Consider the following 27,173-nt stretch of genomic DNA (forward strand, 5'->3'; position numbering starts at 1 on the left):
TGAGTTTAAAGTAAATATTTGTTAGCATTTAATTACGTTGAACTTTCTCGGTTTAGCAAATCTTTACGGATCAAGTTAAAATAGTTGGAAAACTTATAAGTTGTCAAAAAGCAAGCAAAAAGGATTAAAATGGGAAACTTTTCGTTTTTAAAACTTTTAATAAATAAAAATTTGCAGATTTTTAAACTTTTGTGTGGGTTATCTGGTCTGCTGAACGTCACAGATTTGTGACAACAGACTACTGCCAACTTTTTTTGTAAATATTATTTGTCTTCTTTCAAAAAGTCCAAATATGGACAAAAACTGCAAAACGAACTATGTAGTTTAGTCGGTACAAAAAGGCTTACAGCACATTAAAATAGTACTTTTCTTTCAGAATTGCATTGTGTACAATATTTTATTCTGTATCTTGTTAACTTAACAACATCTGTCATATCAAATTGTTGGGTTGACTTTTTTGATAATTTATATTTTATAGTTTGACTATATGAATTGGTGAAAGTATACCTAATCTGATTTAAAAAAAGACTTCTTACTTATTATAAGCACAAGTGTCGAGAGGTTTCTGTAAGTTGTCAGTTTGAAGCAGTCGTTGATTGCTTCAAGATTCATTTTGCATGCTTTAAATGTACAACATTTTTTTTATATGTATTGTAAAATAAGAAGCATGCATAGTTTATTTTAAAGATGTAAACAATTGGTATTAGGTATTATTGAACTTCTGAAAGTAAAATATAATGTTTTTTTCAGAATTTGTGTCCAAATTTTTTGTTTTGTTAATTAATGAATGCAAAAGAAAACACTGAATAATGAGTGCAGTAAATGTAACGTCAACGTCTGCCTCTTCGGATAACCTTAGTCGACATGAACTTGTCAGATGGGTCAACGACAGTCTTCAGTTACACATTAAGAAGGTTGAAGAACTTTGTACAGGAGGTGTCTACTGCCAGTTTATGCACATGCTTTTTTTGGACAGTGGTAAGTTTAAGTTTCTGACAAAAGTCAGACAAAATTTATTCACAATACTATGCACCAAATAATTTGCACAATTTTACAGTTTGTTTAATAAGTTGTAAGTTTGAAATATGTTGAAAAAAATATAGTTTGATATAATATTACATCTTTTTCATTGCAGGAAAAGTTCCGATGAACAAAATTAAATGGAATTCAAAGTTAGAGCATGAATTCATTTCAAATTTTAAAATATTGCAAAATGTTTTCAAAAAGACTGGAGTGGACAAGGTAACCTTTGTGATTTGAAATATATAAACTTGTCAATGTTGCTATTCTAAAATAGTCATTTTGCCAAGGTCGGACTTATGTAGTGTAACTATTGAAATATATTGAACTAAAGTATCCCACTTACAGTAGTTGACATTTGGTTTAAATGTTTTACCTTGATATTTTTTAGGTTATTCCAGTGGAGAGGTTAGTTAAAGGAAAGTTTCAAGACAACTTTGAATTTCTACAATGGTTCAAGAAGTTTTTTGATGCCAATTACCAGGTAGTTAAAATTAGTTTTACATCTTAAACTTGACAAACTTGTAAAAGTGGAGAAAAAAAATGTGATGTACTAATATGGTCACAACTATATGTACTATATGTTTATTTATAAAGCATGGCACCTTGATGCAATGGTTTGCAAAACATTTCTATCTATTGCAGGGGTTGGAATATGACCCAGTTGCAGCAAGGGAAGGAAATATGGTGGGTGGTCCAAGACCTGCCCCAGTTCGCTCTGCACCGAGGGTGGATTCACGTAAACCTTCAGCAGCTAGTGAGTCAGACATGCGTTCTATTCTCATTCATAATTCATGTCATTGGCATTCGCCTGCTTGCTGCATGGCTCCCACATGGCTGGCAATAAACTGCTTTTTCTATTTTTGTGTCAGACTTAAACATGTACATACCAGGTGACATTCAAATGCGGCTACAATATTTATCTATGAGTTAGTACCCTTATAAATGTCATGTTGTAAAACAATTCCTGATTTACAGAAAGCTTACTGATATAAATTTTCTTGTTTGATACACGATTAAGTTAAAGTAACATTTGAAAAGTTTAACATTACTCCATGAGTTAGTAGACTTATTAATATAGCCGGGGCTAAAACAATTCTATGTTTGCAATTAAGCTAACTGATATAAAAATTCTAGTTTAATACATGATTAAGTTGAAGGCAAAAGAGTTTTTTTTATTCTGTGTCTCTCTCAAAGTCAAACCCATAGTAACCCCAGAGCAGAAAGAGAAGGAATCACCAAACGTGACCAATGGAAATATTTCTGACAGCAGTAGCACACCCCAAGATGGTGAAATGTTTGACGAACACACAAACCCACTGTTGTTGTATATTCTGCACTTTGAAGTTGTTGGTTTAAAATTTTTACACTATGCACTTCCATCAGTGGTTCTTCAACTGTGTCATGTCAAACTTTGTGCTTCTAGAGATCAAGTTTTTTGCTGAGTCATTTCATGTTTTAAGGCTTAATGATCAAAGATTGTTTGTCTCCAAAAGTAGTCGTATAAAAACACTAAGTCGCTCTAGTGTGTGTCAAAGTCATCTGTCAGAATACCATGTTAAATTATTGCAGTAGAAATCTTGCATAGCTATTGCCGAACTTTAATAACACCGGGCTAGATAATTTCCTATTACATATAAATCTGTGGGATGCTTGATAGGAAATGTGCTTTACAAGCCACTTCTGTAAACAAGCATTCAACTGCACACAGATGTATTGAACTTGGAACAAATATTTTAAAGAGTAATAAAATCAACTTTTACTTTCTTGTGCTAATAAGGGAACATGCTTCTACCTAAGTTTTTTTTAACAAATGTTAATGTTGCAAATACTTTTACGCTTGCAATTTTTTGGCTCAATAAGTTTTAAAAACAAGCACTGTTCTGTGTGCAATCACTCGTGTTTTGCCAGGCACAAACACTATTTCTTTGTCTTTGACACAAATATACAGTTACATAGGCAATATGTGCAGTAGGGCCTTGTGGCATACAATCCCATGTTTAGGTTGTTACTTATTCATCCCATGGGAAAAAGATGTAACGTAAAGCACTTAGAGCTATCACATGAGGAATATGTTATTGTTTACAAGTAACTAAAACATCTTGAAGCATTGCTAGCCTTAATTGCACTGTTGCATGAGTTCTTGAGAAAACAATTCTTGGTTTCCCAAAATCTGTAAAACTTATGCCACTTATATATGAAAACATCAAGCTAATAAATGCTTGCTGCAGATAACCTTGAGTGCCGTTGGATAGCTACACTAGTCAACACGGCCGATCTCATCTTAGAAGCTGCACTGATGAGGCCTTATACGCTGCAAACAGTGTGCACTGTCCGCAGCTTATACCAGTTGACATAAAATTTTGATTTCGTAACAGTTGTTTTTTGTCGCACCAGATTCACGTACCTCCGTTGCAACCAGACAGCCACTATCAAACAATGCACCACAGCGCATTCCTTCAAATACTTCAGTTGCTAGTAACCAAGAAATAAATGCCCTAAAAGTTGAAGTTGCAGAATTTCAAGAACAGGTTTGTTGACAATTATTGTATGTTGGTATTGCTTAGTATGCTCAATAAAATGCTGTGAATTTTTACTTTAATGTTACTTTACATGAATGTTAAAGATGCATTAACACAGAAATTGTCAAGAGATGCTCAACAGACGATTTCAGTCACATATATATATTGACATTACTTAGCTGACAAATTCATCACACTCAAATCAGTCCGTATATTTTTTATTACAAACCGCTGCAGATTTTGATGAGTGTGCTGAAATTGTCATCTAAGATTTGTGTGCTCGGATGTGTTTGAGATGCTGCACACTTTTAAAAGTTGTCTGTAATTTTTTGCACCTAATTCTGTTTAACTGCAAAAAAGCCATTAGGTGTTGTAGAGCAAGGTGGTATTTGAACCCATGACCTTATTACTATGAGACAAACATCAAACACTGGATTGTTGTGGAAGCATAAATACTTTGTCCCACATGATAACCATCGTCACCTTAATAAACTGAAACTTTCACTACACTTAAATCAGTCTGTATTTTTGGTGATGCAATGTAATAAATGAAAATCTGATGAATGGCATACTTACTTCTTTTTTTCCAGAATAAAGAACTCCAAACAACAGTTGAAGCGCTTGAGAAGGAACGGGATTTTTATTTTGGTAAATTGCGAGAGATCGAGGTGATTTGTCAAGACATGGAAGGTTCTGAAGGTTGTGATGAAAGAATGCAGGAAATGTGTGCAAAAATCACAACTATTCTTTATGCCACAGAGGTCAGTTTGTTAATGTTATCTTGTTGGTTTAATCAGTGCTGCAGAACACAACCTTACTTGTAAATATAAGGATTTAGATCAGGGGTGTCCAACACGTGCACGCATGCCAAAAGTGGCGCGCAGAGCATTTGAAAATGGCACACAAATTCAGAGGATTATTCTCACTTCAGTAAAAATTAGTAAAGTTACACAACCCACTAATTAAACTGTTCGTTTTTTGACAAAACTTAAGCCCCGTTGCAAACTTTTTGTATCTTGTGTCGCCTAAACAGAATGAAAGGTTTACGGAGTATCATAAATCGAGCCCATACCGTTAGGACGTTAAATAAATGGTATGGAAAAAGTACCAAAGAGTGGCACGCGAGTATATTCTAAAACAAAATTAATCTGGAACCATTTGGGGACCAAACATTTTGTCCGGATTAACTAATGTTGATAAGTTAACATTACAAAACATATGTATCTCAAGTTTTGTCTGAATTAAGTGAAAATCCAGATTAACTTAGGTTTGCTGTGTTTAAAATAAATTAAACAATGAATTCTCACTCTTGTTATTGTCCGCTTTTCTTTTGAAACCAAGATTGATATTTTGTGTAGTTAGTTTGGAAAACGAAACACACATTGCCTCTATTTGTCGCTGTAAACTGTATGACGAACTTAATTTAATCAGATATTGCAAAGTCTAGTCCAGGTGCCAAGAACCTTTTCAGCTGAAAGAGCCAATAATGTCACACATTTTAAAATGTTTTTCTCTGAGAGCCATTGGACATGAGATTAGTTCCAACACAACAAGTAGAAAAGCAGTAAAAAACATGAAACATATTGACTAAAATGCACGAATACATTATTTATGCCCTATATTTTGATACCAGCAGAATTATTTGTTACTTGTACCTAATTGGTTAAGATACGAAAACTAAGATTTGTTTGAGAGCCAGATCTCCCAGTTATGAATTTATGTTCATCTTAACTGAGATCTAGATACAGTCTTTGAAAAAGCCACCTTGCTTGCCAGTCATAGGTTTCCATCCTGATTGAGTCAAATGTTAGTCATAAGTTTTTTAGGGAAGTAAGATAACAAGAACAGAATCAGTGATAGCAAGTTATTTAAAAGGCAAACATGATCAGTGAAAGTTTGTATTTGTTGCAAGGGCCACTGGAGCTTGGATGCAGACCCGGCTTTTCAGTATCGCAACGGAGAAGGCGACACATTTGTAGCAGGAAAGAGTGCATCTGTCCATTAGTAGTGCCAGAATATGTTTGAAGATATGGATTTAACAATAATAAAAGTGTATTTTGAAACTGAAAGCCGAAGATGTAAAAATGTATGAAACTATACACAAGGGAATTTTGTTCTTTAGCATTCTTTTTAACAATTGTACTGTTAATAAAAGCAAACATTAAACCAAGTTGTCGGTGTGTTGCATGGCAGTTTATGCAAAGCAAACAAAACCAGTCAGATCAAATCACAAATATGTTTGTGGCCAGAATGCTGTTACTATCAAACAGAACTGAGGATTTTAATGAGTTCTCAGTTTTAATTGTTCAGACTAGGTTAAATAAACTGAATACTGGATGCAATTTATTAATCAGAAGGTCCAGGAAATTCCTCTTGTATCATCCAACAGGTACAGTAACAAAAGTAGGCACGAACTACAATTACCAATGTTAGTGGTTAGCAAATTAGCAGTACATACAGATGTCAAATGTACAGACTTGGTAATTAACATATTTTATAAATTACTCTTTTTAGATTTGTAGCAAAAACTATGCTTTTCATTAAAGAAGTTTGAGGCACAATAAAGTGACCATTTGTTTGATTTAACTTGCAACTGGCCAGGCATAGAAAAATGCAGTAAAGTTTTCTGAGAAATGAAAAACAACAGTCATTAACTGCGGAAGTACAACAGAATACCACAGACGTAGTTGAGCCATGTTCAGGAATATTGAATAAAAGTGGAAGCATTACATGTGGCAAGGTTTGTTTCTGTGACATCATTACAGTTTATTGCATTTGTTATATCTTAGTTACCAAGCTGAAATACACAAGACTTTAGTCTTTGTTTCCAAACTGTTCTAGTTTAGCAGCCAAACATGTTATTTATGCATTAACAGAATTATAATTTGTTGCACAAAACATTATTTGCAACTTACATTAAACATTGAATTTGCTTAAATAGTTTGATTTTTACCAATTAAACAAACCTTGCATTCACCTATGACCCTAAGTGCTTATATGGACCCTGTTTTAGCTTGTGATGACAACAGCAATTGTTGAATGTCTGTACTAAGATGTATTCTTTGTACACAAGTTCTTTTGCAATTATGCTGTTGATTAAACATATTTTAAAACCTCAAATTTACATTTAGGATGGCTTTGAAGCCCCTGAAGATGAAGTGGAGCCAAACGGATTAGACCAAGAACAGGACGAATACTGAAAACGTTACAACACTTTTCAACATAAACACAAAACTTGCATTGGAACCAATTTTGATCCGCATGGTACCTTCCATTAATACTCAGCATTTTGCAATTAGCAGCTAGAGAAGTTTTAGTCTCCAATAATTAAGTTCTACAAGTGCAGAAGTGTTAATAACCAACTGCATGGTTTCCATGTCCTAGGCGTGCATGACAGAATTTGTAAAATGTTTGGGGTAAATTTTTAAAAACTATTATTTTTAAGCTCCCTATATATGTTTTGTCCACCACTTTAATTTTACTGGACCATGTAATAAGAAACTGGATTGTTTTGACAGCGTGAAAGCTGTTTGCGCAACGAATGTTTGCCTGTTTAGTAGCAGGACACTGGCCTTTGATGAGGTTATTTACAAAGCACACCTTTTGTGGTCGTGAGTTGAAGTGGCTAGCTTCACCAGCAAACAATAGCCGCTCATGCCTCCTTTGGTCTTCTGTAGTTCTGTGCCAGTGATAATAAATCTTATTTTTTACACCGTTATTTAAATTTTTGTACATTCTGGTTTTCTGTAAAACGAAAGTTAAGGTTGTTTCAATTTGACATTAATGTTTTTTCAAGTGTTTCTATTTTTCACAAAACTAATAAAAGTATAAAGTTTAATAAATTTTGTTTGAAATGTGTCAACTAATCACATTTCGTACTTGTGTAAAAATGAAAGCAATTATTATTAAGTGGTGTAGTTAAAACCCCAAAGTAACCTGTAATTAACATTAGATTGTAGATTGGATTATGTGCCATTATCTAAAGACAGTTTGAATTTTTGTTTCTTTTGTATGTTATTGTGTTGGATGTTGATGTGAAAAACTGCTTAAAGTTTCCGACACTGCTATGATCTTTTTTGCAGCTGACTTATTTTGGTTTTGTCTCGAATGTACATCATGTTGCTTGGTATAAACCTCTTTATTTTGTTCATCACTGTTGCAGATAATGTAAAAAACAAACAAAGAAAGAAAATGTGGTGAATATGTCAGTATAAGGCGCCAGAAAAAATGTCCATTACAATGCTGTTTACCGGCATTTTACGGGCTAAAATACGCAATCTACTCATATAAAACGTGTAAAACAAAATGTTAACGTTGAGCACTATTAGGGTGATGGTTTGTAGCTGCCATAACATTACAATTTATTTCCAGATACCCGTTTTTAAGCCCTAACCATCAACATTTTAATAACTTTTATATGTAGATTGCGCATTTTAGCATTTACAGCAGGTGCAAACCATTTTTAAATCGAAAAAGGGCAAACGTCCAGCTCACATAAAGAATGCTTGTCAAAGCAACAAACTCTTTGTAACCCACAAACGAATGCGAGTTGAAAAACAGCTCTTTTTTTGTCATTCACAAACTTTCATCTTAACATTACTTAACGTGTTCCTTCAAAACTTAGGGAACATTTTGTTTCGCCGATAAACTTATTTCAAGTCCAGCATAAAAATCCACGTCAGGTAAAATTCATTATTGCACTGCGGTTGCATTAAATGCACATAAGTGCTGAGTATAAGAAATCCACGTCAGGAAAATCGTCAAATCAGAAAAAGGGCTTTTTCAAATCAATGATGTGAAGTAAAATGAAAAAGACTTTTTTTCTATTATTTTAAAACAAAATTTTAGTTTAGCATTTGAGTTTAAATTACTTCACCATTGAACTATGTTAATAATGTTGCCAATTGCCATTATTAAAAACCAAAAAATTAAAAATTGGCTGAGGGTTTCGTGGTGCTGGTTTTAAGCGGTTATTGAACATCGCTGAATTCTAGAAATCTCTTCATTGGTTCTGGAATAGGAAGAGTTTGGAAAGTAGATTCGTGACGTAACGCCTGGATGCGAATCGCTGATCGGATTTTAAGACGACACAGATGACGTAATGATCTGGGATTGTCTAAAAATGCAAGAAATAAAATTAAAAAAGTATATCATTTAGGTTCAAGGTTTGTTGGAATTATAGTTGCTTCTTGAACAAGGACCCAAAACTGCTTGTTACATTTCACCTAAAAAGTCTGCAGTTGGTTAGTGGGACAAATCGGCAATCAATAATCACTTTCGTTCCAGAACTAGGCAATATTTGAAATTAGATACGGTAGTGAATTTTCTCATTTAAGTTTTAATTAATTTAAGCCTAAAAATAGGGATTGGAGTCAGGACATTCATTAGGCTACCGAAGGTACTTTTATTCTATCATGTATAGTTAACATTATAAATAACGACCGAAACGGCGATCCCCTACTACTACGAACATCTGCAGCTTACGAGGCAGGCAACGGTGCTTGTGATTCGACTTTCGACCTCGGAAAGGCTCCTGTCGTGGATTCGAATCTCACCGCAAACTAGATTATTCAAGCGTGTGTCTTGCTGTATGACTATTCGGTATCACGCCTTTAATAAGCCTGGCGTACTATGACTAATTAACAGCATCGCATTGGTGTTGCCAATAAGCCATACCACACCAAACAATTTGAAAATGCAAATTTTGACTTATATAAATCCCAAGTTAAATGAACTTATTTCGAGCAACAAATAATTATTTTTGGACCCTGTCATAATTTTGTACCTCATTCGAGTTGCTTTGACTTTTTGGAATCGAACAGTCGCGATTTACCAATGAGAACTTACCAGTTAGTTTCTCAATTTCCTCCCACTCATCGCTAACTCGCACAGCTTCCAGTATTTTGCTGCACAACTTCACATTTCCCACGAACTGTAGCAGATAGAGAACTGTGCATCCGCACCACGCCCTCTGGTGGTCCTCAGTCAGAAAGTGACAAAACTGAAAAGTTAAAATAGAATGCTGACGTTCGGAACATGTTCAATTGTATTTATAACGACTTAACAAAATACCAAAAAACATTTTTTATGTTTGGCAGTGCAGTGTTAGGGTTTTTGAATGTGTAATTTAGTATGTTACAGATACAAATTTGCCAACAAAATCGTACAACAAAACATAGCAAATAAATTTTGCGTTATCATCTGTGGCAAAACTTATGTTGTAATCTGTGAATTAACGCAAATTAAACAACGTCGTGTTTTCGATATCAAATGTAAAGGAGAAAAACAATTATCTCTTTAATACGAGATTTCAACTGTTGCGGTACGGAAAATACAAACCGTAAGGTTTCATGGTGTTTGGACAAACTAGTAAATATTGCACCAAAAGCGTGTAACCAATACTTTACCGATTGTCGACGAACAGCTTCACTAAACCTGGAGTGATCTTGACCACCGATGTCGCACTTGAGACATTTGCTGACGTCACAGCCCGATATCAGAACTTGTTTCAGCATTCTGTGGAAATATTTCACGTAATGACTCTAACTAACTAACTAACTGCTCGGAGCTAGGAACTGATTCAAGTTTTAATTGTTGGTAAAACTGGTGATCCACCGAATCGGCGAAATTGGGTTCGAAACGAAACCGAATATTCGGCAGTTTTGTCATTCTGCGTTTAAATTACAGATCGTAATTCTGAAATGGACGAAATTATTTGTCGCGAATTTGTTATTTCGCTGTTTGAAAATTTGTGTTGTACCTATAGTTTGGCGAAAAAGCCACGTTTGGTTTTTTAAAGTTGTGTTCTTAAAATGTTCGGTTTCGGCCGAATTGGAACATATTAATCCGCCTGAAACAAATCTTCTCAAAAATGGCTGATTGTACCGAATATTCGGTGCATCATTAGTAGAAACCCCGCGCTTACCTGAAATCTCGTAGGGCGAATGCGACACAAGCGGGGAAAAACGCCCCATCCTCGTTGAAACAAGCGTTCACGTCAGCTCCGTGGGATAGAAGTAGATCGGTCATGTCGTATTGACTGTGACTCACCGCCACAAGGAGGGGCTAGAGACACAACAACAGTTGCAATGTTTAGTGATGAACCCAAAAAATATTTTTTTAGGGGAATTGCCATTTTTTAATTCTTCAGTTGGTTTATGACAATTTTTGAGAGTTTATTTCGCTTGGTGAAAGACAACATAGCGACACAATTGCAAGAAAACAATCACCAAGCCGGAAGTAGCTGCGCAACGTTGAAACAGTAAATGGCACATTTGGCGGAAAATAGCTGAACGTGCTGCAGCTACACCGTAAAACCCTTACCAAGTATTAATTATCGGAAAGTAATCATTTTTTTCTGCCTAGTTTATTATGTTAAAAACATAAATTCCATCAATTGTTGACAAAATTGCCTGAAACACTTCTTAAATGCAAACTAATTCCTCCTGATATTTGCAAACCAATTCATCTCAAACACTGTTTTAAAAACCTACTTTTACGTAATCCAGCTCAGTTTCTGCTCCAGCTTCGAGTAAGATTTCTGTGGCTTCTTCTGAATCGTTGTAAACGGCAAAAAATAAAGCGGTTTGGCGACGGTCCCTAAAAACAGTGGGATTCGAATAAAGCTTATTTTGACGACACAACTGAAAAAAAATATCACAATTAATTTACCGTTTTGTTGAGCAAAGATTGTTAGACCCACTTAAAGTGTGCATAAAAAGTTTTTTTCTTTACATTAGGACAGGGGTCGACAACTTTTAGGCGACGCGTGCCAATTTACTTGTTGTTTCCAGGTGTTAATGACCTCGCGTGCCAACGTTTTTGTAAATAATAGTGGTTCGTGCCAGCTGATATCAATAATAAAGAGAAAGCAGAGCGTTTTGTGCATGTAAGGCTGGTTTTGAGACAATGGCATGATGAAAACTATAAACAAGCACTGCAACAGGTTAAACTGTTACTTCAATATGGAAATCGGTTGGCGTGCCATGAAAAACAACCTCCCGTGCCAACCATGACACGCGTGCCAGGGGTTGGCGACATCTGCATTAGGACATTCAGATTCAACCTTCATAAATTAAACTTATTCTGACCTGTATGTAATTTTGTCTCTGGTCAGTTTAATATTGACGTCATAACCATGATTAATCAGCATGTCTAAGATTTCTATGTTGTCGCCTTTCGCGGCCGAATGAATCGGACTCATTCCACAATTCTCAGCCTTTGTGACGTCAGTAATCGGAAGAAGCTTCTCGACGATTCTGCAACGTCAACATTTTCACCGTGAGTCAGCATTTTTTAACAAAGAACTGGATAGAGCTTCTAAGGTAGGAACTCACAGTAGCCAGGTTTGGGATTTTCGCCAGTTGGCGCAACGGAGCATAAGCGTTAATGGTGAAAACAATTGCCGAGTCAGCATATTACATTTTTTTTCACGGGGTTTGAACCCAGGACACTCCCTACCGGAAATTTCCAAACCTGGCTACTGTTGCCAAGGAACTATGAGATTGTTAATCAAACAAACAATGGAATTCGAACACTTACTCTTCGAAACCGCGAGAAGATGCGACGTGAATCGGATAAAGTCCATCACAGTTGACGAGATGAGGATTAGCGCCGTTGTCCAGCAACGTGATGACGCAATCAAGGTGACCTTCCTTGCACGCTTCGTAAAGAGGCGACGCCATCTTGCTTTCGGCGCAGAGGTTCGGATCTCCATCTATGACGTCACAAGAGGTATTTGTTTAGAAACAATACCAAAGAAGCTATGGGTGTAGACCGGTGGTTCTCAAACTTTTTTGAGCGCGACCCAAATCTGAACTTTATGAGCATCTTACGACCCAAGCCTCAAACAACAAAAAAAATATTTTTTTTCCTTGTACGAATACTAACTCATCTTTGAACGCTAACTGTTACATCTCCAAGTTCAGTTTCGCATGATTAACCTGTCTATTATTTCCCGTGCTATGACGTTACAATCGCCATGTGTGTAACAGTAAAATTGGAAGGCTATTGTCTGTAAGCGGTAATGATTGGTTTATTTTACTGTACAACGTGGTTGAGTGAGGCTGTACTTGGCTATGGCTATACTCTGCCATCAAAACTTTCAGAAAACCACTTATGATGCAATACTCCAAGTTACTGAGATGAAGCCACATAAAATGCTTATGATGCAGTAATTCAGTCATGATGGAGAATTAAAAATACTTTAAAAATGAAATGAAAAAAGTTCGTTTGGGCAGAACTGCGCGAACCACTGAACCACTGCACTGTATACACTGTAGACTAATACACAGGGTTGCCATACCGTCCTTATTTCTCGGAAATGTCCTTGTTTTTGACTTGGGTCTTATTTTTGTCGTATTTTCAACAATTACAAGGAACAGACTTAGCGAAATGATAGTCAAACCCCTGCTACAGGTAAACCTAGACCTGAGCTGTAATGAGATGCACGACGTTTTTTCTACGAACGAGGAGTTGCTGGAACAGGTTGTTTCTGGCAAAAACATGGTTTGTGTTATGTCATGGCTCGTATAAATGCGAAGATTTGTTCAAAAACGTTTGCTTTGTTTCAGATGAAAATTTAAATTTTCGGTTGTCGTTATTTGGGGTCCATGTCGATGGCAACCGTGCTAATACATCATGCATTGTGCTGGCCTGTCATTTTCAAAACATCTGTTCATAGTTTGTCAAAAACTACTTTTGCTTTGTTTCACCTGAACGAAGTAGCATTTCAAGGCACTCGTTTCGTCCGCATGCGGCGCTCGTGAACACCGGGCTGATTCCGAAACAGTCCCGGATGTTCGGATCGCCACCGTTGCTTAGCAACACTTGCAAACTGTCGGTGTGTCCCTGCGCATAAAATAGATGTACATTAACTCCCACAGTGCATTGCGGTTATGACGTAAGCAACTGTCGAGGGGCCATGACATCATTGTGTCATGTGGCACTGACACATAACAACGTGACACCATTTAGAAGTCTTCTAATACAGGGGTCGGCAACCTTTTTTGCACTGTGGACCGGTTTTACAACCAAAATTTTATCGCGGACCGGTCTTCAAAAAACTACAAATATATAGCAATAAAAACGCTTAAATTAGTTTATCATGCCCAGGATACATGGGCAAAATGTTTTATAGCATTTAACCTGAAAAATGATACGGCCCGGTAACGAACTCCTCGCGGACCGGTACCGGGCCGCGGACCGGCGGTTGCCGACCACTGTCTAATATATCAAAATTAAATATGAATTTCAAGCCACTAGCTCGAGATATTTAGATAATACGTTACATGTCTGTTAATTATATTTTTTCAACGCCCACCCTATACACAGCTTCGTGCAGAACCGTCCATCCACGGTTCAAAGGTCGATTGACGTCAGCACCAGATTTTATAAGCTCTAGCGCCACCTCCCGGCAATCGTTATCGACAGCGGCCAGAAGAGGTGTGTCGTGGGCGTTTCTTCCCATATCAGGATCAGCCTGAAAAGCAAATGCTTATTGCTGTTGAAAGCAAATCTTGCATTTACGCAATCATTGTACGCCAGGCCAATTGAAGGCGCCATATCGAATCAGCCGGCCACCAAGCATTCACCACCATATGACAAGGCGTAGGCTAGAAAAATCCGGCTAATTCGGTACAACGCCTTCAATGGGCCTGGCGTACTATGATTTCTATATGAGTATGCAGTGATCGCTGGTCTGCATCGACGCTTCATTCCAGCTATTCATCTATGTCTTAATTGTATTTATGTTGTACTGAATATGTTTACAGCTACAGTCAGTAAAGTTGCGTTCGTACTTTGCAAATTAAGTGGCAACTTGAAGACCTCTAAAAGTTAATTGTGACAAGAACAAATATTAGAGTAATAATTAGTATAAGGAAGACTTCCATTAAGTATTTTAGTTAATAGGTATTTATTGTAGTATTATAATGTTCCAGGCGCGGTAAAGATATACGACAAACAATTACGAATAGAAATTTCTCTTACCCCGCTCTGCAAAAGCTGTTTCACCGCGATTTCTTGTGAATGAACTGTTGCCAAATACAGTGGGGTTTCACCGTTCGTGTTGGTAGAGTTGATCAAATCCGGAAACGCCCTTGGCACAAATGATGTTATTACGTCACAATATGTGTCAATGACATCACATTCACAACTAGAACGATATCAATCCACTCATATGACCCTGCATATTTTACAGTTGATGTAACCAGTGGTGGGATTCAGCCGGTTCGCACCGGTTCTATAGAACCGTCTCACGAAATTTTAGGAGATCAGCGAACCGGTTAGCATTACTGGTTACTGTCAATGAACTTTTTGAAACAGAACCGGCTGAAAAATATGACAATTGTGATAAAACCAAAAAAATGACAAAAAATTTGAATCACGCCATTAGATGTAACAATAGGGGATTGTTACCTCAGCAAATCTTCGAGGCATCGGTTGTGTCCAACCATCACTGAGGAATGGATCGGTGACGTAACTCGACCCCAGGACGCCACCAAGCAGCGAATATATTCTTTATTTCTCGCCGCTAGGGCGCTCTTGACTTCGCAACAGTCAGTGAGAAACGTAGGTCGAGGTCTGATGTAAAAACCGACACTAGTGGAAATATCGTTTTTTCTTACGGCAAGAAGCGGTCATTTTTGCTCTTTAGGCGCCCGTTTTTTGTTATCTTACATTAATTTTACTGGAAACCGCATCAGCCGATTGAAATTATCATATTTTTTTCTTCTGAACATTTTATAATCGATCATTCCGCAACCTTGCTTTGCAGTGTTTCATACCGGAACGGAACGGAACGTTATACCGGAACGAAAAAAATATTTTTTGGCTCAAATACCGGAACGAAATACCGAAATAAAAAATATTCAAAATACCGGAACGGAACGAAATACCGTTATATTTTATTCCGGTATTTCGTTCTGGACATTTGACATGATACAATTGCTGAAAATTTCGCGCCGTTAAGCTGTAATAAAAATTGAGGCTCCTACAATTAACATCCGTTTGACCATTATTGACAAATGTTATGTGACGTAACAACTACCGACAATAATTTTTGTGTGTTGCAAGTTTCTTTCTTTTTTCGCTTAATAGTTGTAAAGACCACAAAGAAATGTTTTTTTTTTAAGACCGAAATACCGATAAATACCGTTATAATTTTATTTCGGTCAGACCGGAACGAAATGAAAATATCGGTCCAGAACGAAATAACGAAATAAATAATTTGCTCAGAACGAATAACGTTATTTGGTTTCGTTCCGTTCCGGTATGAAACACTGTTGCTTTGGCTCTCCCTATTTTTTAAAGTGTCAAAACAACAAAAACGTTTTAAGAACGTCTGAACTTTTACGGACGATTCTTTGATTGTGTCTCAATAGTTCTTAAATTCCTGCTTGACCTGGCATTACGTAGCATTCCTCCCCGTTGTTTTTTAAAACTCTAGCTTAAACGCGACTTGCAAATCTGTACAAACTGAACTTACGGACTCCCGTTGCCGATTGACATCGAGCGCCGAAGCATAGTCTGCGGGGATTCTTCTTCGGCTTCCTGGAACAACTAAAACAAAAACCAATAATTTTGCAATACAAGTGTTGAACTAACCTAATAACCAATAAATTGTAAATTAAAAAAGGCGTTTTTCCTTAACTAAGCTTTATACAGTTAAAACGCAAAGTTAAAATATATTTGTCAAAACGTTTGAACGTTTTTGCACAGAATTATTGGCTTGTGCTCTCTTGCTAAAAATGCTTCTTCAAATATTCCCCATTGAAATCAGTAAAAAATACGCATGCACATAGAAATCAAATTACCTAAATTTCAAAAAATGCAACTTCAACTTACAGCTGTTGTATTTGCTCGCTTAAAATTCCTTGGTTTAGATGACGAAGAACTGCTGGTTGCTTTGACGTTTTCAGCGGGCTTCTCTATTTCAGGTTCAAGTTCATCTATTTCAGTTTGTTCTCTGTTTGTGATGTTAGATTCGGTTTCTTGCAAACTGTGCATAATCGCCAAATGTAATTGTCTTTCTTCCTCTTCCGCCGAAACCGGGAACAAATCCGCTTCACCGTATAAACTCATATTTACAAGTTTCCCAAAACGCAGAATCACTAAAAACAGGTGATGTATTTGCCAAGTCTATTTTTACTACTGTGCACCTGCACCTATAACATATTGGTCAAAGAAGCTTTTTTTGGGAATTTAAAGTTCTTCCAGTCAAGTTTAAAGTTTTTACATAACTGCAAAAAAATTGTTTACATAAAAATCTGAGCAAAAACAACTGGTCGTAGCAAATATGGACGCAACAGTTGCGTTTTAGAGACTGCTATAGAACTGCTGAATATTGCTGATAAATCATGGAAATGTGAGAGATATCAATTAAGCGCAGTAAATGTGAAAGTAACAACACGTCAAACTTTTGTTGTGCTGTTTGTTTTGTTGTCCTTTTTTATTCGCCCAGGGCATGATGGTATTCAAGAAACGTTTTTGGACCTTGCATTCTCTTGATTAAATACCCAAACGTAGCTAGCTTGCAGGAAACCTGTGGAATTGTGTCTGCTAAACTAACAGATGACACAAAATTTGAAGAAAAACCCCCACACATATTCGCAACAAACTGACTTTACAGCGTGTTTGTGAGGTTCTTTTGTGAAAACAGCAGAATATTGAACCCTGTCTAACTATTAGACCTTAAACCTACTAGATTGAAGCTTAAACGTTGCCGATGTTCCATTTCCAAAGCCATGAAACATCGCAAAAATGCGACATAAAACACATTTTCTGTTTGAACGTCGTAGGCCACAGGCAAGTTCGTTTTGCTCGCTGCTGTAAGTCCTGATTATTTGTTAACGCGTCTGCCCTAATCAGTTGAACAACTGTTTTGCATTTCAGCACCCTTTTAGCGTTACTTGTTTGCAAGCAAGCAGACGCTAAAACTTAGTTTATGAGAATATATAATTCGTTTTATATATCTCGCAAGAATATTAAGACAACCTTAACCTTATCTGCACTTATAGTTTGTTTGTTACGTCATAAGCCCTGGAACAAAGAACTTAACAAAGAAGTCTGTTCAACTGCAGAAGCAGCAGACATGCACGTCGCCTTGCAAGCGCTATCTTTCTTCTGCTGTCGTCTATTTATAACTTAGCTTGAGACATCGTCACTTCTCTCTGAGGGACGGACTTGTTGAATCATAAGCACGTGAGAATTAACTTTACAAGATTGTCGAAACTGAAGGCGAATGTTCGCTAGGGAATTGAAACGTAGCAACAAAAACATTGAAAAATCTACAACATATCACCCAGTGTTCAATTTTGTAAACCAAAATTTGGTGTACGTTACTTCGTTTGGCCACTAAGAAAAAAGGGGTGACTTCTGTTCGTAAATGATGTCGTAAAACAGTTAACTTTTTTTTAAAAAAGTTTCAAATATGGGTTACAAAATAGTTAGAACTTATACTTCCATTAAAACATTACTTTATTTTCTTTAAAAATATTAATTTTATCACTCAACTTATTTAAAAATATTTTGCACTGAGTCGAAAAAAAAATCACGCTACTTTGCAAACATCCACATGATGTCGCACCTCAGATTGTAACCATAGTAACTGCGAATAAGACTTGTTCGTAGTTTTTGGCTTGCAGAAAGTGTTTTAGAAATAAACTTAAATATTTCTTTTTATTGCAATTGCAGGCGAATAAAAACATCGTTTACTACTCAATAATGTAGTTCTGGTGTTTTTCGATAACTTTACGAAACGGACAAAAAAAGCTCGTTTAAAATGGCCGAGCCATCGTTTGACCAGCTTGGTCGAACTGAACTGAATGGAACGGCCATTGGTCCTCCTCCCGACCTAATTAGTCGTGCAACAACGATGCAAAGCCACCGCCCAAACACAGGTAAAATGTTTAATATTATATTTGTAATATTCATTCAAAAACGGTTGCTCTACGAGTCACTTTTTTACACCTTTCTTTGCAGCTTTCTGTAAAATACAATATTGTTTGAATTTGTTTGGTATTTTAAACAAATAAATTTAGTGGTAGTTGCACCAAGGGTTGAATCTGTGCTCAAACATGTTACTGTTTTTGAAGAGTAATTAAGTTTTAGCTGCTCTTTTGAAATAACTAAAAATGGAAAATATTTTTCAAGTAACAGAGTTAGTCAATGAATTTACATGGAATATATTTCACCTAACTGGCATCTTCAGTTCCTACAATACCAGGATAAAAAGACTGGTATTGTTCAGTATAATCACTCCCAGGTCTTTTGAAATGTTGTTTACCTTGGCACCAACATCTTGTAACTTTGTCCAGGTGCTTCAGAAATAGTTCTGCCTCGATCTGTGATGGACGAAGCAAAACTGAAAGCTCGATTGTATTCTCGAGCTCCGATGCAGTCGACTGCATATAACACTGCAACTCTCGGACTGCGTAGGATCACAAAAGCTCAAATGGCCAGTAGAGAGCGGCAGAGGGATGTTCGACTGGAACCGTTGGTACGACAAATTTCACTTACATATTTAGTTTACATTATACTGCATATTTAAATTTAAAATTTTTGGAACTTAATTGTATGCATTGTAGTAACAGGTTTAAATTTGTGGCTATTTAAACTAATCAGTTGATTTTACACAAACCCAAGCGGAAAACTTTACATTAAACTGCTATTTTTTCTACAACTGCTTAGTTTTTAAACGGGAACCTTATTTAGTATATATTTTCTTTTCAACTTACATATAATGAAACACTGAGGTTAAAGTGAAAACAAAAATGTTGCAAAAACGTCAAGCAAATGGCAAGAAAACGGTTGGATTTGTTTAATTCTGTTTCTTTTCCATCAAGCCCACCTTGGCCACATTTCAATCCCACAACCAACCAACTTACATCCAAGAACAAAACCGACTTGCTCTCATGAGACAAGGTTGGAGACCGCCCTCTACTTCGAAAGATGTATCGCGCAAACGCTCTGCAACTGTCGGTGGCGTTCCGATGACTCCAGGTTTCCAAGCAAGAAAAACTCCTGGATCTATAGACAGACCAGTACGTTGCATATGCAGGACATAAAATTGAATTAAGGCAGCCATTGATACAGTCTTATAATAGGTGTAATTAATATTTCAGTTTACACTGGTATAATAATATTGTCTGTTGCAGTAGTTTTCAGTCTTGATGGAAGGACATGTAAAAAGTTATTTGAGATGCTTTATTCTGTGTTCTTCTGTTGTCATTATTTAAAACCTGCCTTGTTTTTGTGTTTTGTTTAAAGTTTTAAGAAACTATTGCTAGTATTTTTCATTTTCATTTTTTTTCAAAATGCTGGAGAGTCCTTTACATACAATTTTCATGTTATGTTGATTATAAATGTTAATGTTGTTTTGTATACACATAAATTGTATTTGTGGATTGAATCTGTTTGTGAAAAACAAATATTTATTTATGTTTTTTAGCCCCTGTCACCAATCCCACCCAAACATCCCAAGAAAACCGGTTCATCCCGAACTTCTCACGCTCGTTCAATAACGTTAGATTCAGCATCGATTTTGCGACTCTCGGTTGAAGATATTATCGCTGCTGATATTCATGAGCCATTGCAGATTATCGAAATTGTCAAAGCCAAGTAAGTCTTGCTGCTTGTTTACTTCCATTCATTAAACCAGGGGTGGGCAACCTGCGGCCCATGGGCCAAATGCGGCCCTTGACTAAAGGTTGTGCGGCCCATAGATGCTTGGATTTCAAATGTACTGACAAACATGTTCAACTATTATATATTTTTGAGCAGATTAATGCGAACGATGCTATTTACCGGCGAATTGTATTTGGCCCCACAGTAACAAAGGTTGCACATCCCTGCATTCAACCATAACTCATTTATCTACTTATTTAACCATGTTGCCAGCTGTTTGAATGAGGACCACATTCGGTGTTTCAAAATGTCTTTCCAGACACAAATAATCCAGGTTAATTGCATCAGGTTATGAACAAATTCTGTTTTATTGCACACTGAATTCCCATCCGTAACCTGTAAATAGTTGAGAAAATCTGCTGATGAATTGCATGTTTAGACACTTGTAAGAAAAATTTATGTAAAAACACCAAGCCAATAAATGATATGCAAGCTGCTCACAGTGTACACTGTTTTGACCTATAAGTGAATAAAAAAATGTCATTAACCAGAAGCAACTGCATTTTGTTGATAACCTATGTAAACTTTAGTGCTAATACCATTTCTTGCTTTGCACATTTATCATACTTTGTCTGTTGAAAATACATATATTGCCCCATAAGGTGATCAACATTTTTTTCAAATAGCAAGTACTTTTGTTCTTTTTTAGCAAGCGAATTGGATTTCTATACATGACTCCTCGTGTTGGGCGATCATCAAATGAATACTCCCCGTACAATCTTCGAATAGTGACCCATAGTGACATTATCCCAGATGATTACTCAACCATCAGTGTGCAAGGGGTTACTAGAGTTCATGGGGGTGAAACAGAGTTCACTGACCTCGACAGATGGGAACAAGAATACAGGTTAGGTTAACACAAGTTCAATATTAAATCTAATGTGGGTTGATTCGACACAAAATTAGACTCATAAGTTGAATACAAACCTATCATGGTGACCAATAAACCAACTTTAGAACCATGTAAATGGTAAAGTAATATCATGACTACATGATTATTTTTATTCCTAATTCCTTTCCGTAGTTAATTTTTAACATATATTAGTTTTGTATATTTCACCAACTCATTTTGTTTTTAACATATGTTTTAAATCTTGACTTTGGTACCTTGAGTTTAGTATTTGTCAAAATTATTTGGATTTATCCATTTTTTTCTTGTATTTAATATTTTCCAGATATTATTGCCAACTTGTCAACATTCCCACCTTTAATCTTTTCCGCAAATGGAAAGCTTTCGCTGTTTGGAGACAAAATGTCCGACACGACAAAACTGAAAAGTGCAGAAAAGCTTTACAAGAAAACCTGTTCTTGCTCAACCCGGTAAACATTCTTACTTAACTGTTAATTTGCAACTAGGATACAAATGAATAGCACCTAATATATGTAAGGTACTTCTTTGAATCTTATAATTCAAAATGTTGAATAGGTCAAACAATACAACATAGTCAAACCAAAGAGTTTGTTACAATCCTTACATTAATTTTTATTGAATGATTTTTTTTCAAAAAATTTAACTGCTGTTATCTACAGACAGTGCACACTGTTTTGACCTGTAACATATCTTAACTGCAGCTTGTGACAAGACATAAGGCCATTCCTGTGTTTGTAGCTCCATCATATTAGCTAGTGTAGCCATGCAACGTCACTCCAGTTTGTTAGGAATACAGGCTAAAAAGCCATGCCTCACCTTTTTTGTTCCATGCTACAAAGTGCAGCTGGTGACAAGAGATAGGCTGTATTGGCTAGTATAGCTATTTAACGGCACTCCAGGACTAACAGGCTGAAAAGCCATGCCTTACCTCTTCTGTTCAGTGCCACAACTGGACATAAGCAGTGTTATTACTCTTTGCGACTCCATTGTTTATTGATGATGTTGATTTACTCTTTGCAGTCTCTGCGACCAGCCTTGCTGAACGTTCGTGAGATGTGTTATCGAATCAGCGACATGGGATTGTGCCGTATCGAGAAGGGATACACATACCGCTTGGTGCAGTTTCGCGACGCGCAATTCAAACAACTGTCGGAAGTCCAAGGACGTCTTTCCGAGTTTCGGGACTTGGTCAAAGAAGTTGTTCGCAGTGCTTGCAGGTGAAATGGAAAATTATTTGTACTTTAAATAACTTTAACTTGGTTGTGTTGTGCCACCAAAATACCTTATGAACCAGAAACACATAGTGGAACTCATGCCTGTGGAGAACTATATTGTAAAATTTCTTGTGATTAGAAACATCACTAAATGTAGCTTAAAATGTTAGGTATGTCATTAAGAGATGATTTTGACTTATATTTTGGTTGTTGTTTTATTGGGTAAAGACCCTGTGTCTTTTAAACACATAATGTTTATGAAGGGCCCTGGGTTCCTTATTGGTATTATTAGACCCCAAACAACCCAAGTGTTGCCAAACTTTGAAAGTAATCAGTTCAAACATTACAAATAGTGTAAATGTGTATTTCGAACAGCTATTTTTTCCATTAAATTTCATGTGCAAAACTTTTATTATTATGTTGTTTAATAGACTTTTATTCACTGGGAAAACTGCTTTTTGGGTTTGACAAAAAGATCAGTTCAAAACTGAGGTTTTTACATTTGCATATCTTTTGTAGAACTGCTTTGCTTGAAGCTGGGTTTACACCGGACGATTACTTTTATGATGTAGAAAGCCCTGGAGTTGTAGGTTATGGCGAGGACGGCCAACCTATACCTGGAACTGCTGGCTCTTCTATGCTGGTACAGGTATGAGGGTAAACCATTGCATCGCTTGTTCAACAATCCTTTACATAAAATGTAAAAAATGAGGTTTTGGTATGATAACAACCAGTAGTGTGACAGGTTCTATTAAGGTTGTGGTGTCTTACATGAGTTTGTAATTACTTTTTGCCAAGAAAGAAGTGTTTTTTTAAAGTGTTTTAAATTTCACGTTGTCGGTTTCTGAAGTTGTGCAGTAAAAATTTTGATCCTGATTGACTCAGTGGTCAACCGACAGGCCCAAAACATAAACTGTATATGTTTATTTGTGTGGAAACCCCCCCAAAAATTTTTTCCCCCCCTTATGTTAATGCATAACATGTTTGTTGTTATTTAGTCACAAATCGAGGACATGTTCGGCGACGCTCCAGAGAAGATGACTTACACCGAGCAAGCCAACAAACGTTCTCACTGTCGGCGACTCACAAGTTTCATTAGGTGGCGCTATAACTTGAACTTAAAAACGATGCAAGCAGTTAAACTGTCCCTATCACCCTCTTGTTGTTTCGTATTTTTATCTCATTACAAAAAAATGAGATCAAATACATTGCACCATTTTTTGTAGTTTTATTTAAGACATTATCAAGTTTTTGCAACATGTTGCTTTTATAAAATAAAATTTAACAATAGGTTTTTTGATTTTTACCACACTACAATTGTTTTTTTTGTATTTGTTAAAAGTTTAGAGATGTCATTACTTCTACACTAGCAATAACCATTTTTTTCAGATTATCTGACTACTTGATTGTGAACACAATGCATGTATTGGCCGTGAACTCCGTTTCAACTTTGCTCAACTATTTAACTGAACAACTTCATCAAACTCCAACAGATGATGCAATCAAAAACTGGGATAAAGTAAGTAAAGGGAAATGCTAAGATGGTGACGCTTGCCACATACAGCCCATTGATTAAAAGTTGTGCGGCCTGCAGAGACACTTGGATTTCAAATGTACTGGCAAACGAGTACGATTATTATATGTTTTTGAGCAGATTAGTGCACCTGGTGCTATTTTTCTGCGACCTGACAATATGCGGCTAGAATCGAATGCGAATTTTACTTGTAGTAAGGCATTTTTGGTATGCAACGAAGTAAAATCACCTTGTGTTGTATAAAGGTGCTGCCCCGCGATCTAATCATCGCAATTGTATTTGGCCCCACAGTGACATAGGTTGCCCACCCCTGGCTTAGATGGTGCCATGTGTATTTGTCAAAATTTAACTAAGGTGGACCTTATACAGTTGATTTTTAATCAAAAACAACATCAATTTGCAGATAGTGACTAAAAATACTGAGTTTATTTTCCGGAGTTGAGTTTAATTTGCCGGTGAAATATATTGTAGACAAGTAATTCCACTAAAACAATTACCAAGGTGGAAAAACCTGGGTGCTGTTGAAACTTTATAAAGCACAAAATAAGGCAAGACATCATTGGTGAATGAGGACAAAAGTTTAACAGGTTAAGGGGGGGCTAAGGAAGTAGGGCTAACACAAAATGTCTAAAAAATGCCATGCTGTTTGTTGTAGCTTTTTTTGCTGTTAAAGAATATATTTCTAGAACAGAACTTGCTGCAATGTTTAAAGATTTATTAACAACACTTTTAATACATTTTCTGTGTAAGCCTGTTTTACTAAGATTTAGCTAACAGTTTTGTTTTGTTGTATGAAATCCATAGCAGCAACATATCGTATTACTCAATTCGCTCCACAATATATTTGTTCTGGTGTCATATTTTGTTTCCATTGTTTCAATTCCACTTTTATTGTCCCATAGAAATATTACCTGGTAAAATTCCATTGTTTCATATTCTGACATGAGTTTTATGTATTCCAGTTTGAAAACACACTCTGTTAGTGTTCACTATTTGGTGCTTACATTTTTCTGGATTGATTTTGTTTTGCATAAGTAATTGCAAACAAGTTTCATATAAAGCCCAAAAATTTGCACAACTTCACCAAATTTAAAAGTTTGCATACAAAGTGGTAATGAAATGTTTTCACCATTAGGAGGAAGAGGCTCCTGCCCAACAGGAGGAAAGCACCACAGTTGTCACATCAGTTCCAGGTTTGTTTAATTTCCACAATCATTTTTTGTTGTTGTGTAAAACAGGGCTACTCAAACTTTCTTGCTACTCAAACCCCATTTTAAACTCAAACCCCATTTTAAAACAGAAATGTCTGTGCGACCCCTTGATGGGTATAGCCCAGGGGTGCACAATCTTTTCGCTATGACGGCCGCACCACAGATCTTTATTTCACCAGCGGCCGCCAATTGTGCGCTTGCTTGTGTTTTAAAAATACTGATGTAACAAATACTTATATATTATATATATATACCATCTAATGGCGCCTAAAAAGCCTAAACTAATTTCTAACTTGACACACAGATTGACAGTTTTAGCTTTTATGACTTCATAATCTATATTGTGACGCTTGTGGTATCTGCTTTTTCGCATTGTTTGCACACAATAGGCATAAAAAAGTCTGGCGCATATGGCTACTAGGCTTGTAATACTCTTTTAAGTTCCACAAAATGTGTTTAGAGCAGTTTGAAAATCAAAATATTTGGCAAAATAGTTTTTATTTACGTCACGGCCGCCAGTACATACATAATGAACATGTTCACGGCCGCACAAACTCGTCTCTGTACTCCGCAAGGTTGTGCACCCCTGGTATAGCCTCTACACGGGAATGATGTGTAAACAATAAATGTACGCACGTAATACCATTTATTGTGACTGACATAATAACGCATAATGTTTTCGCGACCCCATTTGACCCACAGTTTGAGAAGCCCTGGTGTAAAATACTTTCTAGAAATGTTGTTGTGCACTGGGTTTTAAACCAAGAACCCTTTATGAGAATACGTATACAAATACAATAGTTCTCCAATTCAAAAATTGCATCTGGTAATGTTGTGTACATCGCAGAGTGTTGAGGAAAAACATTGTCATAATTTAGCTATTCTAACTCCAAATAATACACACATTTACATTTCAAAGCAATCTTTTACTTATTAGTATCAATTCTTAAGGCATATAAATTAATCACCATTTTTTGGCATCTTATCATATCCTGAACTTTATCTTGTAATACTATGCAACAAACAAGGTTAATTTGTTCTACTATTTTAATGTGGTTGTTGAACCTAAAGGCCTGTATTTTCTTGTATCTTATCTCATTTTGGATGTTGCAACATCCACAGGAGGAATGGATGAAGAGGAGGAATCTCCCGTCCTCCCTCCGCTCTTCCTCACAGAATTCGATCTCGATGTCCACAATCTCTCATTCCTACCAAGTGTCGACGACTTCCACGAGAGCCTCGGTGATGTCATAACTAGGTTTGTGACGTCAATATATACCACAGTGACGTCACACTCGCCGTGATCTCACTGGTTTGAAGTAAAAACATTTTTACGGTCTGTTTAAAAAAGTACTTTCGCGTGTTTTAAACATTTTAATTATTAAAAAAATAAGACTTACTGCTTTGTAATTTAAACGTCTCACATACTTTTGTATATCAGCGACATTAGACCTGATGGAGTTTGTCAAATTTTAATGTGTTTTTACAACTTTACGGCATCTTTACCGAACGAATGTATCCGGGTAAAGTTTATTAAAGCACGGGTTACAGTTATAAAAACGAAAAACTGAACATTACTTAAACGCTGATATTTACAAATGCATTCTACGAAAAAACATTTTTTTTACATTCTACGAAAAACAAATGTTTTAACACACTCTTGTTATGACAATTTTACATGAAAGATTTTTTTCACAAACAAGCAATTTTATTCGTTCAGGTTCGAGGAGACCGTTCTATCCGTTTCCAACCTCGTCACTGATTATTATTTCGAAGCCTTCACTCGTCCGATCATTAACAACAAGTTTGAGGAGAAAACATGCGGTGATGGCCCGTCACTAGGGGCGATGTTCGAAGATGACAGACATCTCATCGGACTCGTTGAGAATATCAAGGTTTGTTGTGATCAAACTCTGAGGGAGGTGGGTTCGAATCCCACCGAGGATGTATGTTAGGTTGCGGGTTTGTAGGCTCCATCAAGTTAGGTTACAAGTGTTATGTGGGTTACACCAAAGTCTACATAAAACACAATTAGTCCAACCCATTGTTACGCGATAGAGCCTCATGGACGCCATTTTGTGTCCAAAGTAATTCAGCGGTTGTATAGTAAAAAAC

General features: G+C 36.4%; 3 protein-coding genes across 7 annotated transcripts in view; 2 read left to right on the forward strand and 1 right to left on the reverse strand.

The window, feature by feature from the left end:
* Positions 1-725: 725 nt before the first annotated feature.
* On the forward strand, positions 726-7,692 carry LOC145230600 (microtubule-associated protein RP/EB family member 1-like). 3 transcript variants are annotated; one of them, XM_080096069.1, is made up of 8 exons: positions 726-978; positions 1,136-1,242; positions 1,412-1,504; positions 1,666-1,777; positions 2,218-2,310; positions 3,418-3,551; positions 4,133-4,303; positions 6,674-7,692. In XM_080096069.1, exons 1-8 carry the CDS (start codon positions 810-812, stop codon positions 6,740-6,742), a joined length of 948 nt encoding a protein of 315 aa, XP_079952195.1. In that variant the 5' UTR covers positions 726-809; the 3' UTR covers positions 6,743-7,692. The 3 variants fall into 3 exon arrangements, with proteins under 3 accessions (XP_079952195.1, XP_079952196.1, XP_079952197.1); XM_080096070.1 differs by having other exon boundaries at positions 2,230-2,310; XM_080096071.1 differs by lacking the exon at positions 2,218-2,310.
* On the reverse strand, positions 7,662-16,728 carry LOC145230599 (dynein axonemal heavy chain 12-like). Of its 3 annotated transcripts, none has more exons than XM_080096067.1 (13): positions 16,389-16,728; positions 16,030-16,103; positions 14,961-15,125; positions 14,532-14,640; positions 13,864-14,022; positions 13,256-13,391; positions 12,084-12,258; positions 11,633-11,800; positions 11,036-11,141; positions 10,468-10,607; positions 9,950-10,058; positions 9,390-9,543; positions 7,662-8,658 (listed from the first exon to the last, which is right to left on the reverse strand). In XM_080096067.1, the coding sequence occupies exons 1-13, from the start codon at positions 16,623-16,625 to the stop codon at positions 8,513-8,515; spliced, it is 1,878 nt and encodes a 625-aa protein (XP_079952193.1). In that variant the 5' UTR covers positions 16,626-16,728; the 3' UTR covers positions 7,662-8,512. The 3 variants fall into 3 exon arrangements, with proteins under 3 accessions (XP_079952193.1, XP_079952191.1, XP_079952194.1); XM_080096065.1 differs by having other exon boundaries at positions 14,961-15,143; XM_080096068.1 differs by lacking the exon at positions 14,961-15,125.
* A 771-nt stretch (positions 16,729-17,499) lies between these two features.
* Positions 17,500-27,173, forward strand: part of LOC145228178 (dynein axonemal heavy chain 6-like) — a 61,731-nt gene continuing 52,057 nt past the window's right edge. Inside the window, exons 1-14 of the mRNA XM_080093180.1 lie at positions 17,500-17,744; positions 18,237-18,442; positions 18,860-19,041; positions 19,388-19,585; positions 19,993-20,162; positions 20,878-21,075; positions 21,404-21,548; positions 22,120-22,316; positions 22,833-22,962; positions 23,312-23,412; positions 23,703-23,832; positions 24,983-25,040; positions 26,181-26,316; positions 26,779-26,953. Of these exons, the coding sequence (XP_079949306.1) occupies positions 18,325-18,442; positions 18,860-19,041; positions 19,388-19,585; positions 19,993-20,162; positions 20,878-21,075; positions 21,404-21,548; positions 22,120-22,316; positions 22,833-22,962; positions 23,312-23,412; positions 23,703-23,832; positions 24,983-25,040; positions 26,181-26,316; positions 26,779-26,953 (1,938 nt within the window). The 5' untranslated portion in view covers positions 17,500-17,744; positions 18,237-18,324. The remainder of the gene's footprint in view (positions 17,745-18,236; positions 18,443-18,859; positions 19,042-19,387; positions 19,586-19,992; positions 20,163-20,877; positions 21,076-21,403; positions 21,549-22,119; positions 22,317-22,832; positions 22,963-23,311; positions 23,413-23,702; positions 23,833-24,982; positions 25,041-26,180; positions 26,317-26,778; positions 26,954-27,173) is intronic.

Source organism: Phallusia mammillata, chromosome 5 (assembly GCF_965637545.1).
Source record: "Phallusia mammillata chromosome 5, kaPhaMamm4.hap1.1, whole genome shotgun sequence".
Lineage (NCBI taxonomy): Eukaryota > Metazoa > Chordata > Ascidiacea > Phlebobranchia > Ascidiidae > Phallusia > Phallusia mammillata.